This window comes from Globicephala melas, chromosome 18, assembly GCF_963455315.2.
Source record: "Globicephala melas chromosome 18, mGloMel1.2, whole genome shotgun sequence".
Classification (NCBI taxonomy): domain Eukaryota; kingdom Metazoa; phylum Chordata; class Mammalia; order Artiodactyla; family Delphinidae; genus Globicephala; species Globicephala melas.
In genome coordinates, this window is record NC_083331.1 from 15,180,743 (window position 1) to 15,197,838 (window position 17,096).

At 42.5% G+C, this 17,096-nt stretch overlaps 2 protein-coding genes across 4 annotated transcripts in view; one reads left to right on the forward strand and one right to left on the reverse strand.

Annotated features, from left to right (window-relative positions):
- The window catches only part of SLC25A15 (solute carrier family 25 member 15), an 80,163-nt gene that overhangs the window by 33,100 nt on the left and 29,967 nt on the right, over window positions 1-17,096 (forward strand). The window contains exons 6-8 of one of the 2 annotated variants that reach the window (XR_009559763.1): window positions 5,288-5,446; window positions 7,099-9,670; window positions 12,494-12,621. Coding sequence is in view for 1 of the 2 variants with exons in the window: in XM_030882427.3 (XP_030738287.1) it covers window positions 5,288-5,446; window positions 7,099-7,223 (284 nt within the window). In the remaining variant the exon portion in view is untranslated. Of the gene's footprint in view, window positions 1-5,287; window positions 5,447-7,098; window positions 10,311-12,493; window positions 12,622-17,096 lie in introns of those variants that run through there. The other variant, XM_030882427.3, reaches the window with a different exon arrangement.
- Window positions 11,143-17,096, reverse strand: part of LOC115866684 (phosphatidylinositol 3,4,5-trisphosphate 3-phosphatase TPTE2-like) — a 56,658-nt gene continuing 50,704 nt past the window's right edge. For both annotated transcript variants that reach the window (XM_030882430.2, XM_060287927.1), the window contains 3 exons: window positions 16,395-16,490; window positions 15,046-15,116; window positions 11,143-11,386 (listed from right to left, as the gene is read on the reverse strand). In XM_030882430.2, the coding sequence (XP_030738290.1) occupies window positions 11,278-11,386; window positions 15,046-15,116; window positions 16,395-16,490 (276 nt within the window). In that variant the 3' untranslated portion in view covers window positions 11,143-11,277. The remainder of the gene's footprint in view (window positions 11,387-15,045; window positions 15,117-16,394; window positions 16,491-17,096) is intronic.

A 17,096-nucleotide genomic window follows, 5' to 3' on the forward strand; every position in this document is an offset into this window, starting at 1 on the left:
CTATTGATTTGAGTCTTCTCCCTTTTTTTCTTGATGAGTCTGGCTAGTGGTTTATCTATTTTGTTTATCTTCTCAAAGAACCAGCTTTTAGTTTTATTGATCTTTGCTATCATTTCCTTCATTTCTTTTTCATTTATTTCTGATCTGATCTTTATGATTTCTTTCCTTCTGCTAACTTTGGGGGTTTTTTTGTTCCTCTTTCTCTCATTGCTTTAGGTGTAAGGTTAGGTTGTTTGTTTGAGATGTTTCTTGTTTCCTGAGGTAGGATTGTATTGCTATAAACTTCCCTCTTAGAACTGCCTTTGCTGCATCCCATAGATTTTGTGTCATTGTGTTTTCATTGTCATTTGTTTCTAGGTATATTTTGATTTTCTCTTTGACTTCTCCAGTGATCTCTTGGTTATTTAGTAGCGTATTGTTTATCCTCCATGTGTTTTTATTTTTTACAGTTTTTTTCCTGTAATTGATATCTAGTCTCATAGCACTGTGGTCGGAAAAGATACTTGATATGATTTCAATTTTCTTAAATTTACCAAGGCTTAATTTGTGACCCAAGATATGATCTATCCTGGAGAATGTTCCATGAGCAGTTGAGAAGAAAGTGTATTCTGTTGTTTTTGGATGGAATGTCTTATAAATATCAATTAAATCCATCTTGTTTATTAATGTGTCATTTAAGGCTTGTGTTTTCTTATTTTTTTCCTTTTGGATGATCTGTCCATTGGTGAAAGTGGGGTGTTAAAGTCCCCTACTATGATTGTGTTACTGTCGATTTCCCCTTTAATGGCTGTTAGCATTTGCCTTATGTATTGAGGTGCTCCTATGTTGGGTGCATAAATATTTTACAATTGTTATATCTTCTTGGATTGATCCCTTGATCATTATGTAGTGTTGTTCTTTCTCTCTTGTAATAGTCTTTATTTTAAAGTCTATTTTGGGGCTTCCCTGGTGGCGCAGTGGTTGAGAGTCCGCCTGCTGATGCAGGGGACGTGGGTTCATGCCCCGGTCTGGGAGGATCCCACATGCCGTGGAGCGGCTGGGCTCGTAAGCCATGGCCGCTGGGCCTGCATGTCCGGAGCCTGTGCTCCGCGAAGGAGAGGCCACAGCAGTGAGAGGCCTGTGTACCGCAAAAAAAAAAAAAAAAAAAAAAGGCTATTTTTGTCTGATATGAGAATTGCTACTCCAGCTTTCTTTTGATTTCCATTTGCGTGGAATATCTTTTTCCAACCCCTCACTTTCAGTCTGTATGTGTCCCTAGGTCTGAAGTGACTCTCTTGTAGACAGCTATATATGGGCCTTGTTTTTGTATCTATTCAGCCAGTCTATGTCTTTTGGTTGGAGCATTTAATCCATTTACATTTAAGGTAATTATTGATATGTATGTTCTTATTACCATTTTCTTAATTGTTTTGGGTTTGTTTTTGTAGGTTTTTTCCTTCTCTTGTGTTTCCTGCCTAGAGAAATTTCTTTAGCATTTGTTGTAGAGCTGGTTTGGTGGTGCTAAATTCTTTTGCTTGTCTTTTTTTTTTTTGTGGTACGCGGGCCTCTCACTGCCATGGCCTCTCCCGTCGCGGAGCACAGGCTCCGGACGTGCAGGCTCAGCGGCCATGGCCCACAGTCCCAGCCACTACACGGCACACGGGATCCTCCTGGACCAGGGCATGAACCCACGTCCCCTGCATCGGCAGGTGGACTCCCAAGCACTGCGCCACCAGGGAAGCCCTTTTGCTTGTCTTTAAAGGTTTTAATTTCTCTGTCAAATCTAAATGAGATCCTTGCTGGGTAGAGTAATCTTGGTTGTAAGTTTTTCCCTTTCATCACTTTAAATATGTCCTGCCACTCCCTTCTGGCTTGCAGAGTTTCTGCTAAAAGATCAGCTGTTAACCTTATGGGGATTCCCTTGTATGTTACTTGTTGCTTTTCCCGTGCTGCTTTCAATATTTTTTCTTTGTATTTAATTTTTGATAGTTTGAATAATATGTGTCTAGGAGTATTTCTCCTTGGATTTATCCTGTATGGGACACTCTGTGCTTCCTGGACTTGATTGACTATCTCCTTTCCCATGTTATGGAAGTTTTCAACTATAATTTCTTCAAATATTTTCTCAGACACTTTCTTTTTCTCTTCTTCTGGGACCCCTATATTCGAATGTTCGGGAGTTTAATGTCCCAGTGGTCTCTGAGACTGTCCTCAATGCTTTTCATTCTTTTTTCTTTATTCTGCTCTGCAGTAGTTATTTCCACTATTTTATCTTCCAGGTCACTTTTCTGTTGTTCTGCCCCAGTTATTTCTGCTATTGATTCCTTCTAGAGAATTTTTCTTTTCATTTATTGTGTTGTTCATCATCGTTTGTTTGCTCTTTAGTTCTTCTAGGTCCTTGTTAAGCGTTTCTTGTATTTTCTCCATTCTGTTTCCAAGATTTTGGACCATCTTTACTACCATTACTCTGAATTCTTTTTCAGGTAGACTGCCTGTGTCCTCTTCATTTGTTTGGTCTGGTGGGTTTTTACTTTGCTCCTTCATCTGCTGCATATTTCTCTGTCTTCTCATTTCATTTAACTTACTGTGTTTGGGGTGTCCTTTTTGCAGGCTGTAAGTTCGTAGTTCCCTTTGGTTTTGGTGTCTGCCCCCAGTGGCTAAGGTTGGTTCGGTGGCTTGTGTAGGCTTCCTGATGGAGGGGATTGGTGCCTGTGTTCTGATGGGTGGGGCTGGATCTTGTCTTTCTGGTGGGCAGGGCCATGTCCAATGGTGTGTTTTGTGGTGTCTGTGAACTTATGATTTTAGGCAGCCTCTCTGCTAATGGGTGGGTTTGTGTTTCTGTCTTGCTAGTTGTTTGGCATAGGGTGTCCAGCACTGTAGCTTGCTGGTCGTTGAGTGGAGCTAGGTCTAGCATTGAGATGGAGATCTCTGGGAGAGCTCTTGCTGATTGATATTATGTGGGCCCGGGGGGTCTCTGGTAGTCCAATGTCCTGAACTTGGCTCTCCCACCTCAGAGGCTCAGGTCTGATGCCCGGCCAGAGCACCACGACCCTGTCAGTCACATGGCTCAGAAGAAAAGAGAGGAAAAAAAGAACGAAAAATAATAAAATAAAATAGTTAAAATAAAATTTAAAAGTAATAAAAAGAGAGCAACCAAACCAATAAACAAATCCACCAATGATAACAAGCATTAAAAACTATACTAAGTTAAAAATCAGAAACAAGTCAGTGTCAGACAGCAAACCCGAAGTCCACAGTTGCTCTCAAAGTCCACTGCCTCAATCTTGGGATGATTGGTTGTCTGTTCAGGTGTTCCACAGATGCAGGTACCTCAAGTTGACTGTGGAGATTTAATCTGCTGCTCCTGAGGCTGCTGGGAGAGCTTTCCCTTTCTCTTCGTTGTTCGCACAGCTCCTGGGGTTCAGCTTTGGATTTGGACCCACCTCTGCCTGTAGGTCGCCCTCAGGCATCTGTTCATGCCCAGACAGGACAGGTTTAAAGCAGCGCTGGTTAGGGGGCTCTGGCTCACTCGTGCTGGTGGGGGAGGGAGGAGTATGGTAGTTATAATTGGAATGTGGGGCAAGCCTGTGGCGGCAGAGGCAACATGACATTGCACCAGCCTGAGGCGCGCCGTGCGTTCTCCCGGCGAAGTTGTCCCTGGATCCCAGGACCCTGGCAGTGGCGGGCTGCACAGGCTCCTGGGGTGGGTGTGGAGAGTGACCTGTGCCGCACACAGGCTTCTTGGTGGCGGCAGCAGCAGCCTTAGCATTTCATGCCCATCTCTGGTGTTCGAGCTGATAGCCACAGCTTGTGCCTATCTCTGGAGCTCGTTTAGGTGGTGCTCTGCCTTCTGTGGGCAGACAGGGAAGGGGGATCCCCTCTCCTCGCGCACCCTGAACAATGGTCTCTCACATCTCTGGCAGGTCTAGACTTTTTCCAGGACTCCCTCCTGGCTAGCCGTGGCGCACTAGCCCCCTTCAGGCTGTGTTCACGCAGCCAACCCCAGTCCTCTCCCTGGGGTCTGACCTCTGAAGCCCGAGCCTCAGCTCCCAGCCCCCGCCCGCCCCGGCGGGTGAGCAGACAAGCCTCTCGGGCTGGTGAGTGTTGGTTGACACCGATCCTCTGTGCGGGAATCTCTCCGCTTTGCTCTCCGCACCCCTGTTGCTGCGCCCTCTCTGTGGCTCTGAAGCTCCCCCCACCCCAAGCCCTGCCACGAAGGGGCCTCCTAGTGTGTGGAAACCTTTCCTCCTTCACAGCTCCCTCCCAGAGGTGCAGGTCCCGTCCCTATTCTTTTGTCTCTGTTTTTTCTTTTGCCCTACCCAGGTATGTGGGGAGTTTCTTGCCTTTTGGGAGGTCTGAGGTCTTCTGCCAGCGTTCAGTAGGTGTTCTGTAGGAGTTGTTCCACATGTAGATGTGTTTCTAATGTATTTGTGGAGAGGAAGGTGATCTCCACGGCTTACTCCTCTGCCATCTTGAAGGTTCCCCCCCACCAAATAATAATTCCAGTTATTTTAATATATAATAATAATAATTCCAGGTTTTACTGGAATAACATTTGTTCATTTGCTCTGGGTCCATTTTAGGGGAGAACACAGACATTATTTTCCCTGTAGGATATCACCAACAATTGGGGAAATCACCTATAAATCATCTTGCAATAAGCTTAGTAATAAATCTTGATAGTGTTTTGAGAGCAGTGAGAAGTGTACTTCTTTCTAGTTTATCCTAATTAACTGCTTGACACAACTGTATCGATGTTTGGCTCACATGAGTGGTTACTTGTTTCTTAAATACCTCCCTTCAGTGTTTTGGACCTATTCTGGGGATAGTCAAGCTCCTAGGCTTAACTGTTAACGTTTAATAACTTTGCTTTTTCATGGCAAAGGAAGAATCAGAGCTGTGGGACATTAATATATTAGAATAATTAAGGGAAAGTTGAAGAAGATGCAGCCTGTGTTTCAGTGGCCTCTGTTCTCACTCCTCATGGTAGGGCGTTGCCATGCTGCTGGGGGCCTGCTGGTTCTTGGGGGGCCAGGCCTCTGGAGGACAGGGCAGGAGGGCCACAGAGACCAGCCTAAATCTGACCCTCACTAGGGCTGCCCCTTGCCCTGGAGTCGTGAGGGACAGCCCCAGGCTACCACACAGAACCTGTGCTCTTAGGCAGTTTGACACTTGCCCCAGAGAACTGTGTTCCGCAGCTTTCGTGTTTGTATTTGCACCTACCTGCAGCCACTACTACACTGACCTCTGGAAATATCACATCAGCTGTTCTTGAGACAAAACACTGTTTGCTCATTTTCTTCTCTAGGCCCTGTCCCTTTGATGTTAAGTGGTGGATTTGGTGGAATCTGCCTCTGGCTTGCTGTTTACCCAGTGGATTGTATCAAATCCAGAATTCAAGTTCTCTCCATGTCTGGAAAGCAGGCAGGATTTATTGGAACTTTCATAAGCATCGTGAAAAATGAAGGTGAGTCTGCCAACTGCTGAAACAGGAGGTACGTATGGGGAGTGGTCATTCGGCCGCTCGTCTTGTCGAAGTCGAGCAGGTGGGTCATCGCTCTCTTCCACCGCCTCGCTTTTCTAACGGTGTATGTAATTCACATTTGTGGATTTGTTTCCAGACCCCTTTCTTTAGCTTACTTCATTATTCTCAAGAATGTTTATTTATTTATTTTTTGCTGTGTTGTCTTTGTTGCTGCGTGCGGGCTTTCTCTAGTTGCGGCAAGTGGGGGCTACGTTTCATTGCGGTGCGCGGGCTTCTCATTGCGGTGGCTTCTCGTTGCGGAGCATGGGCTCTAGGCACATGGGCTTCAGTAGTTGTGGCTTGTGGGCTCAGTAGTTGTGGCTTGCGGGCTCTAGAGTGCAGGCTCGGTAGTTGTGGTGCACGGGCTTAGTTGCTCCACGGCATGTGGGATCTCGCTGGACCAGGGATTGAACCCGTGTCCCCTGCATTGGCAGGCAGACTCTTAACCACTGCGCCACCAGGGAAGTCCCCTCAAGAATGTTTAAAGCTCTGATTCCTAACCTTTGGGCCAGGATTTTGTTTCTAAATAGCCTGGTGGGAATTTTTAAAGTATGTGTTTTGTCTAAGAGGACACATGTTTCAGAGTTAGCACCACTTTTTTTTTTTTTTTTTTTTTGGCTGCACTCTGCGGCATGTGAAACTTCCCCAACCAGGGATCCAACCCATTCCCCCTGCAGTGGAAGCGTGGAGTCTTAACCACTGGACCACCAAGGAAGTCCTGCACCACTTGTTTTAAACAATATCATCAGGAGATGAGCTCTAACAGCATATCAGTAAGGCATTTAAAAGAACGTACATCCTTAATGATAAGACTTCTGCAATGAGAAAGGCACTAAGCAATTTCTGAAGGTGATTTGCTATCAGTTTTTAGTTATACAGGTAGATAAAGACTTTTAGTGTTTGTATAAAGCCAATTTTATGCCACTAGTGAGTAAAGACCTGTCCTTCCAGCATCCACTATACGTCTTAAAACTTGGATGTGCACTTTTCTGTCTTGATTTTGAGAGAAAGCGAGCACAGTAACAGCATGCAGCAACTGCTTTAACCCCAAATAGAGCACAGACATCTTGTGTATTACTAACAGTAACCCCTTTTAAATTTGCATTACACTTTGTAGTTTTCCAAAGTACTTACACCTCCCTTATCTGCCTGGATCTTCAGAACTGCCTTGGGCAGTGCTAACACTAGAAACAGGTCTTCCACATCAATGTCAGTGCTCTGTGTTCTGGCCCAGTGCCTCGTGGTCCTCGCCCCCCAGGTGAAGCTGCGAAGTTGCTGCCGTCCGTGGCTCTGTGGCTGCCTCCTGTCTGCCCACAGGAGGCCCCCTGCTCTGCCTGACCCGCTTACCAGGAGGTAACAGGCACGGGATCGGTGACTGTACCCGGAGCCTCACCAGCTCTGCTGGCAGACCTGCCCTCGCCCTTGTTTCTACTAGTCTGTCTAGTTCCAGTAGTCCAGGGAAACCTGTTCCATCGCTGCTGGGGTTCAGCGCTGTTGTCTGGATCTGTAACTGTAAAAATACCTGTGCTGTGTGGGTTCGTGCAATATGTCCAAGGAGGGGGAGCTCAGTCTTTGGTCACCCTTTTGTTTTCTAGGAATAACGGCCTTATATTCTGGACTGAAACCTACCATGATTCGCGCGTTCCCTGCCAACGGGGCACTCTTTTTGGCCTATGAATACAGCAGGAAGTTGATGATGAGCCAGTTTGAAGCATACTGAAGTGTTCTGGCAAACCTTGATCAAAGTGAAGCTGTTTGAGGACTGCAGTTCTCAGGGTTTCAAGGAGTACAAGACCAATGTGGAATTTTTTGATTTTGTGGGAAATTTTTTTTTGTCTTCCATTTTTCTACCTTCTACCTTAAACTTTATAGAAGAGCTTCTCTTTTCTATTATATAATTTCTGCCCATAATTGTAGTGAAGTGGAAAAGTTGCTGCTCTTGTCCTTGGTGGGACATACAGGGTGGGCTGCTGGCCCGAGGTACCTAATCTGAAAGGCTAAGTAGAGCTATCTTAAGGGCTTTTGCGTAAACCTGTATGTGTACATGCGGTTTAGATGGTTGTGTTGTGAGTGAAGCACAATTTAGTTCCATGTTTAATCTCAGATCTCACTAGAAAAAACCAGAGGTAACCATGTTTCAGGAGGATGGTTATAAATGCTTCATCCATGCTAGATGTGGGTCTCTTTTAAAATCTACTTAGCACATACCCTGTAATAAGTGGTTAACGTTTTTAAAAAGTTTTCCTGTGGTGCTTGGAAACTAAGGCGTCCGTCTAGATTCTAAAGAGGAGAATATATCTGCATAGTGGTGTGGCTTCCATGTTCTTGATTTAAGTTTCAGAGTAAGCATCCTGGATTTTCCCAAGGTGCTCCTCTGTGGAAACAGTGCCACCCATCTTCTTCCAGGTGGGATCCCATTCCACGCCCGGACATATTGTTGGGTGTGGCCCAGAGCCTTTGGGAAGCAGCACGGCCCTCGCCTGTGCCAGCCCCTCCTCCTGTCCCAGGGAGCTCCTCTGTGCTGGGCTCGAGCGCGAGGCAGGGGCTGAGGGGAGGGGCCTGTGGTGCTTTGTGAAGACTGTGGCTGACAGCTGCCCTGAGCTGCTGCCTCTGTGTCCGGGCCTGGGCGGGATTCCAGGGAAGTTGTCGGACCACCTACGGGCTGCTGATCCACTTTGGACCACGCCCTCCTTGCCTCTGCCAATCGGAAGCCCTTCCAGGGAGCAGAGTGCCAAAGCCGAGAGAGGCCCTGGCTCCCCGTCTGGGGACAGAGTGGTGCTTGTGGGCAAAGCGGTCTCCTTTCAGAGGGAACCAGAGTGTCGTGCTTGCACTCCCCGTGAGTGGTGTCAGGGCTGAAGTTTGTCTCGGGATCCCTCACTCCTTGCCACGCTGGAGCCTTTAATATGGGGTACTGGCTGTCGTGAATTTCAGTGATGGTGGTCTCTGGGGTGTGACTTAATAAATCAATGAAGCAAAGGTAATTTCATTAAACTATGCCGTAGGTATGCACTACTAACAAACCCTGGTTCACCTGACTCCCGTAGACTTGGGATGGGCAGCTGTTCCCTGGCCGTCCGGTTTACGTGAGCCCTTGTCGTCAGCAGTGAAGTCAGCTGCCTCATTCTGTGCTGCCCCGAGACCCCCCAGGCCTCTAATAAAGAGCTCTTAATCCGCCCCTGCGGCTGACGTGTTAATAATGGTCCACACTGGTATGTCCCCCCTTGTTGGCAGGACGGAAGCGTTGTGTGTGAGGCCTCCAGTTTCCATAAGTTTTTGTTCTCCCTGCAGCCTCGGTGGTGACTCCGGCCAGAAGCCAGAGAGGGTCGGGAAGGCCAGCTGCTGGCAGACGTTTAGCGGAGGGGGGATGCCTGGTGTTGTGCCCGACGGGCTCCAGAGCTATGCCTGGTCTTCTGTTTGCCTTTTTTTGAAAAGCAATTTTTCTACCTTACTTTTGTCCATACTTAAATGGTCAGTAGCTACTGAGTGGTGCTGCTTCTGAACAGGCCTGGATTGAAGCAAAAATAGCAAATGGGACTGGCTTCCCCCAGGAAGTGACCTGCTCCAGAGCCCACCGGGCCCCTGTTGTCTAAGCCCTGTTGGCAGTAGGTCTTCTCACGTGTTGTCCTGTAAAGATTTAACTGAATATCTTCAACAGAAACTGTCTGAGGCAGGTAAGAGTGAGTGGGAGTAATGAATGGAAACTTGAGAGTTGTTTTTTTTTAACGTTTCATTCTGTTTGCTTAATTCATGGTTCAGTATTTGGGTACAGTTTGTACCATTTCAAATCTGTACTCCGGACAAAAAGAGAGTAACTTGAAATACTGTGTTTAAAGAAATTCTCGTGTTCTATCATTAAATTTGCCTAATAGTTGACTATATGATTTAAGTACTTTATGTGCTAAGAACCAACTGTCAGGAATGTTTGAGTTATGTATGGTGATATTTCAAGGTGATGGTTTTATTGCAACGAGCATTGTTTTTTTTGTCAGCAAGATTCCTGATGTAAAATAACTACTGATATAAATGCATATTCTGTATACACTGCAGTTGCGAAACGTGGCCCACTAGAATTACTCTCCCTCCACCAGGCTGTGTATGTGATGTGACTGATTTGGCAGGATGCCATTCTATTTTTTAAAATAAACTTCTGGATATCAAGTTTTCCAGGTCAGTAAATTCTATTCAAGAAAACCAATATTGTTCTGATATATTATGATCTAAGTTTCTCAAGTTGTTCAACGAATTATTTGCACGGGGTTCTAGGAAAGCAGCCCTGCTGGAGGGCCTGAACAAGTTCTCTTTATGAGCAAAAGCAGAATAGTGTGACAGCTCATAATTGCCAGAAATTTCCATCCATTTTGGAGGGCTACGGAAGAGAAACCCCCAACTGTAATTTCCTTTATTTCAAAAAGCAAGATTCTGAAAAACTGGGGTTTCCCAGCTTTTGCCAGTGTTAAAGGTAGATCTTACTCCTCGCTTTTTTTTTCCCGTTCACCTAGGCCTGCCCGCTGATCTGCCCTCCACGGATTACAGCTGCAGGAATTTTAAAGGAGGAACCTGGGCTGCCACAATACATTTCTGTAACCCAAATTACAGGGAATAATGTAGATAACATGGAAGGAGTTTGAAAGGCTGTGTCTCCAAGAGCTCTTCCCCCAAGGGGAGTCAGATTAAGGGGAGTAGAATAACCTTTGCAGCTGCGCTCTTTGGGGGCTATTTTGAGGGGGAGAGAAGCCCCTGCATGGCCTTCCACGCTGGCGGCTCGGGGCTCTCCTCCCATCCCTGCTAGGTCGGCACCCACCCACCCTTCTCTATAAACTGTTGCTCTAGTTTCCCTTAAAAAATACTGACTGTGGCAACCTCCAGACCTTGTGGGGCTGCCAACCCAAATGGTCTGTCCCAACCCCCCAAACCCTATTTTTTTATCATGTGCTTTCTGCAAAGTGCAAGGTTTTTCAGGAACGAGCAGTCCGTGTTTTAGCAGAGGCACTGGTTCTCAGCATTTGCTACTTTTCATTTCCTGGTCAGTTCAACTTGGGCTGGATTGTTGGGAGTCTTGCCAATAAAAGGAAAATCACTCAAATAGTAAAGCCAACATAGAACTGTTTTCAAAGACAATTACGGCCTTAAGATAGTGGCAGTGAAAGTACTTAGAATAAAGTAGCACCTGGTACCAAAGAGAAAATGATTCCCTGTGGACACAGGACTAACCAGTGTCTATAATGAAAACTTGACCTTACTTCAGAGTTCCCCAAGCTTAGGTGAAGCTGGTTGTGAGCAGGGGTGATGGGTTTTAAAACGATCTTTGCTGCCATTCTGATGCTCGTTAATAGTTTGTAAATCAAGTAGAAGAAGGAATTAGAAATTACTTTTCTAACAAATCTGAAATTACAAATGTAAACCAAAGTAGGGAATGAATACTTGTCCAAAAATACATAAGTAAATAAACCCACAGTATTGGGGGACAATCACAATTTTTAAATGTTATTTTGATAGGAAAGTTTTATTTCTGAGTTGTTAAGTGATAACTAACGTTCCCGTGTACTGTTTCAAATTTATCTCAATACAAATGTAAACTGTGACATATGTTCTTTCAAAAAAAACTATTGCCATTGACATTCTCTTTTGTATATATTTAATAGAGTTCTCAGGGACATATGTATATAATATGTAAATATATCAGCAAGGAAATAGGTTTAAAAGATATAAATAGGTAGCAAGGATTGGGAAGAACATGATTCTAGCCTAGAAGGGGAACTACACTTAGATACCAGCTACAACTTAACGTCATCAAAATATACCTCGACTGCGAACTCTGGACGGTAAATTTTCCATGCTTTTGGTTTGTGGGGATTATCCAATTCACCTCTTGAAAGATAAAGCCTAGAATAGAAAAAAAATTACATTTTATTGTAGGGCTAACAGAAAAGCCATGCTGTAGGACAGCCTTGTTGCTTTAAAAAAACAAGCCTTGCTGGCCACCATCAGTCTCGACCCCTCCTCTGCATCTAATTAGCTTTCAAAGACCAGCTCTCCCACTCTCTCTCTTAAGACACAAAAATATCATGACCTTCAGTAACAACGTGTCACTGATCCTTTTAATATTGCCTTTTATGGAATTAATATTTAATAAATTAAATTTCTATATGTGATAAATCAGACTAGATGTGTATTAAAACCCAGTAACAAGTGTCTTTTAAATGATGAAGTTGGCATTTTGGGTAAATTAAGTCTCATAATAAAAACAGCTTTACCAAGGAGTATGGAAATTCACACGTTAAATCTTCAGAAACTATAAAAGTGAGGAGAAAAGTGATTTAGCAGGTTGCTTCTCTAATATGAACATGGTGTTTTAAAGGAAAAAACTGTGCCCTTTAGCAAGAACCACTTTTGAGAAGTAGTACCAAATGAAGTTCCACCTAGATGTCTATTTGAGGGACCTTGCTCACGTTAAGTCAAAGTTTTCTGTCTGTACATCCAGGGGAAAAAATTGGCAAAAATGTTCCATCAAATCCAAAGTTCACTCTATCAATATCCACTAAATGTGTGTGCATTGTAGGTGTTTAGGCTAGGTTTTTATTTACTGTCACCTTAGCGGACTTGAGGTGGGATTAGATGCAGTCTACATTTGAAGAAAAGGCTAGGATTGTATGTTATGGGAACTGTCAGTTCATGGCACATACAATCATAACCACTTCTTCAAAACTCTTTATGATTTTTTGAATATTATCTTTCCTTTTGTATTGAATGGTATGGTGATACCAATCTCAAATTTTCAGCACCACAGAATAGACGATGTGGAGAACTTCTAGATTTAGGAATGAGTTTCAGACATGATAGAGATTCTTTGGAATACTCTTCAAATCAATTACTTTTTAAAAACAGATTATCCGATTTAGTTATAAGAAAATCAGTTTTAAATGGGAGACCATTAATTTTTTGAAAGCTGTCTTCACTGATACTTACTGTGTCTTATAACTTCTGCCCTAGATGTAAGTGTGTCAACCACCTTTTAAACTAGCTGAAGCCTCCCTGGATGACACCTTCCTGTGGCATAGAATTTGGTGTTGGTCAGTCATCAGTAAATCAACACATACTGAGGACCTGCCATATTCAAGGTACTGAACAAACTCATATTAAACTTTCATGGGAGGGATTTGTTGCCACACTCAAGATTTGCTTATGGTATGTTTTATAACGCAGTCCTATGGCATGGACCTTGAGGATAATGCAACAGTGGGTCTCAAGAATAGCCATATTTTTACAATCAGAGAAGAAAAGGAATCCAAATCAGAAAAGAAGTAAAACTGTCACTGTTTGCAGATGACATGATACTCTGCATAGAGAATCCTAAAGATGCTACCAGAAAACTACTAGAGCTAATCAATGAATTTGGTAAAGTAGCAGGATACAAAATTAATGCACAGCAATGTCTTGATTCCTATACACTAATGATGAAAAATCTGAAAGAGAAATTGAGGAAACACTCCCATTCACCACTGCAACAAAAAGAATAAAATACCTAGGGATAAACCTACCTAAGGAGACAAAAGACCTGTATGCAGAAAAATATAAGACACTGATGAAAGAAATTAAAGAGGATACAAACAGATGGAGAGATATATACCATGTTCTTGGGTTGGAAGGATCAACATTGTGAAAATGAGTATACTACCCAAAGCAATCTACAGATTCAATGCAATTATCAAACTACCAATGGCATTTTTCACAAAACTAGAACAAAAAATTTCACAGTTTGTATGGAAACACAAAAGACCCCCAAATAGCCAAAGCAATCTTGAGAAAGAAAAACGGAGCTGGAGGAGTCAGGCTCCCTGACTTCAGACTATACTACAAAGCTACAGTAATCAAGACACTATGGTACTGGCACAAACACAGAAATATAGATCAATGGAACAGGATAGAAAGCCCAGAGATAAACCCATGCACATATGGTCACCTTATCTTTGATAAAGGAGGCAAGAATATAAAATGGAGAAAAGACAGCCTCTTCAATAAGTGGTGCTGGGAAAACTGGACAGCCACATGTAAAAGAATGAAATTAGAACACTCCCTAACACCATACACAAAAATAAACTCAAAATGGATTAAAGATCTAAATGTAAGTCCAGACACTATAAAACTCTTAGAGGAAAACATAGGCAGAACACTCTATGACATAAATCACAGCAAGATCCTTTTTGACCCACCTCCTGAAACTTAAAAGCTTTTGCACAGCTAAGGAAACCATAATCAAGACCAAAAGACAACCCTCAGAATGGGAGACAATATTTGCAGATGAAGCAACTGACAAAGGATTAATCTCTAAAATATACAAGCTCAATATGAAAAATGAAGCTCAGTATCAAAAAAAAAAACAACCCAATCCAAAAATGGGCAGAAAGCCTAAACAGACACTTCTCCAAAGAAGGTATACAGATCGCCAACAAACACATGAAAGGATGCTCACCATCACTAATCATTAGAGAAATGCAAATCAAAACCACAATGAGGTATCACCGCACACCAGTCAGGATGGCCATCATCAAAAAATCTACAAACAATAAATGCTGGAGAGGGTGTGGTGAAAAGGGAACCTTTTTGCACTGCTGGTGGGAATGTGAATTGGTACAGCCACTATGGAGAACAGTATGGAGGTTCCTTAAAAAACTACAAATAGAACTACCATATGACCCAGCAATCCCACTACTGGGCATATACCCTGAGAAAACCATAATTCAGAAAGAGTCATGTACCACAATGTTCATTGCAGCTCTATTTACAATAGCCAGGACATGGAACCAACCTAAGTGTCCATCAACAGATGAATGAATAAAGAAGATGTGGCACATGTCTACAATGGAATATTACTCAGCCATAAAAAGAAATGAAATTGAGTTATTTGTAGTGAGGTGGATGGACCTAGAGTCTGTCATACAGAGTGAAGTAAGTCAGAAAAACAAATACTGTATGCTAAGACATATATATGGAATCTAAAAAAAAGAAAAAAATGGTTCTGATGAACCTAGGGACAGGGCAGGAATAAAGACACAACATAGAGAATGGACTTGAGGACACAGGGAGGGGGAAGGGTAAGCTGGGATGAAGTGAGAGAGGGGCATGGACATATATACAACTACCAAATGTAAAACAGATAGCTAGTGGGAAGCAGCCTCATAGCACAGGGAGATCAGCTCAGTGCTTTGTGTCCACCTAGAGGGGTGGGATAGGGAGGGTGGGAGGTAGATGCAGAGGGAGGAGATATGGGGATATATGTATATGTATAGCTGATTCACTTTGTTATACAGCAGAAACTAACACAACATTGTAAAGCAATTATACTCCAATAAAGATGTTAAAGAAAAATAGCCATATTTTTTAAATAACCAGATCACAATAAGGAAGGCAATGAAGAACGGTGACTCAAGGATTTTTTGGTTTCTATAACTTGGGCTTATGGCAATTAGCAAAATACTTGTCATTACCTCTTACATAGACATTCGAGACTAAGCTGTTTCTACTGGATTATACCATAGCCATACCTGTTATTTTGTATAAAAGATGTATGGAACCAAAAGAAAAATGGACAGTCGTCATAGTATTTAGGAAGATCCTAAAAAGACATGGTGAAAAAAGAAAAATTAGTTCTTCGTATCCATTTTACTGTGAAAAATAATCTATCCAAAGGGATTAAAATTCCGTTATTCATCTGTACGTTCATCAAATAACTGTAGCTATTGAATATGCAGCACTTACCATCAACATTATACTCAAGACACCAAGACAGAGACTTTGAGAGATTGCTGTTCCTTTCTCTCGCCATTTCTAGCAAAATTTTCAAGGAAATGTATTTTCTCTGTGATATTTATAAATTTAGACACTGGTCTTTTAATCTGGTTTGGATAGTGCTAAACAGAATCTACTAAGGACCTATGTCTGTTTCTGCCCCAATAATATCCTCCGTTCCTACAAGGAGCAGCTACATTGGATAATTAACCACGATTGATGATGACAGAAATACCTACGATTTCTGAAAGTGCTTTCATCTCATGACCCTTGACAACCACAAAGGCCAGAAATCACCAACATCCCCTTGGCTAGCGCCCCTACACCAGTGCTTCTGCTTAGAGACCCCTGATTAAGAGAATTCAGACTGGCTCAGTTATTCAAGGGGAGCTATCCCAGCCACTTGCTTCAACACATGTACCATTTCAAACTTAGTAAATTCTCCGCCAACAGGGAGCAAGCAGGGGATGCAGGCGGGCACAGGAAATAAGCTTTAAATTGAGCAAACACAGTTACATGTTGGCAGTTCTGGTTGATGATTTCATAGGAAAATGAAACTACTGGGGCTTAGAAATTTGCTATATACAGAATAATCAGACATACATTTGATAACTGGTCAGCATAAATTATACTGTAATGACAATAGCAGATATTTTTCATAAATATTGGATTAAATATGCTATTTTAAATGAATTATACATCAATTGAGAGGAAAGCAAAATCTCCCTCACTTTCACGTATTTTATAAGTTATGGGGAACAATGTGTTTTAAAAGATACAAACCCAAAATATGATCACTGCTATGTAGTTTATACCTTTTTTAACATCCGGGTTTTTGTATTTTTTTCTTATTTGAAAATTAATACATGTAAATTGTATACAATTTAGAAAACAAATGAGCAAAAATATATTTAATTACATATTTTCTTTTTTTAAAAAATATTCGATATAGAAATCTGACTTGTTTTGTCTCCCCATCCCTGACTAGGGGTTGACATCTCCTATCATCTCCTTTGTTGGGAATTGTAGCAAAGGAAATCCCAAACCAGAATCATTCAGAAAACTAGACAAGATTGGCAGCATAAATTGTTTGTTGATTACTCACCGAAGAAGAGAGAAATTTCACTTTCACCTCATCATACAGAGGTGGACAGTTGGATAGATTAATTATTACTCTGTCTGTTTCAGCATCATGAACTATCTGTGGATGAACACATGGAATTCAGAATTATAAACCTAACTGATAATGAGACAGCAGTGAAGTTCATGTTCACTTATTGAGGCTTCTTCTATTTAATCAAGTACTCTTGGTCTCATAGCCCAATGACTACATGTATAAATGTTAATATTTGTTTCTATAAAGTTGCAATACTGTTGTTAACATTTTTAACAGGCCATTGTGGTTGAGGGTTATGGTGGAACACTTGAAAAGCAAAGTATTCAATTTTCTGTTAGACTTTAACCAAGTAAACAGTAGTGTTGAATGTGTGTCACCTAATTTTCATATGTTGGGAATACATAAGCAGCTCAATTTTAAAGCTAGTACGCATATTTAAAAAGCAATGCCTAGTTGCTCACATTTTATCAAAAATGTGTTTGCTGATGGGATCATAGGCCTTGTCTGTAGCAGACTGCTGGATGGAGTGACCAAAGGTAGGCCAAGTTTCTGGAATGAATGACTTTGAAGCTATACTGATTATTTGTTACGGGTACACCCTTGTATGATAATGACACCCACAGTGAGAAAGGTCTATGCTAGGCCCTGGGAAAAATACAAAAGAAAGTGAAGACTCTGTTGATGCTTCAG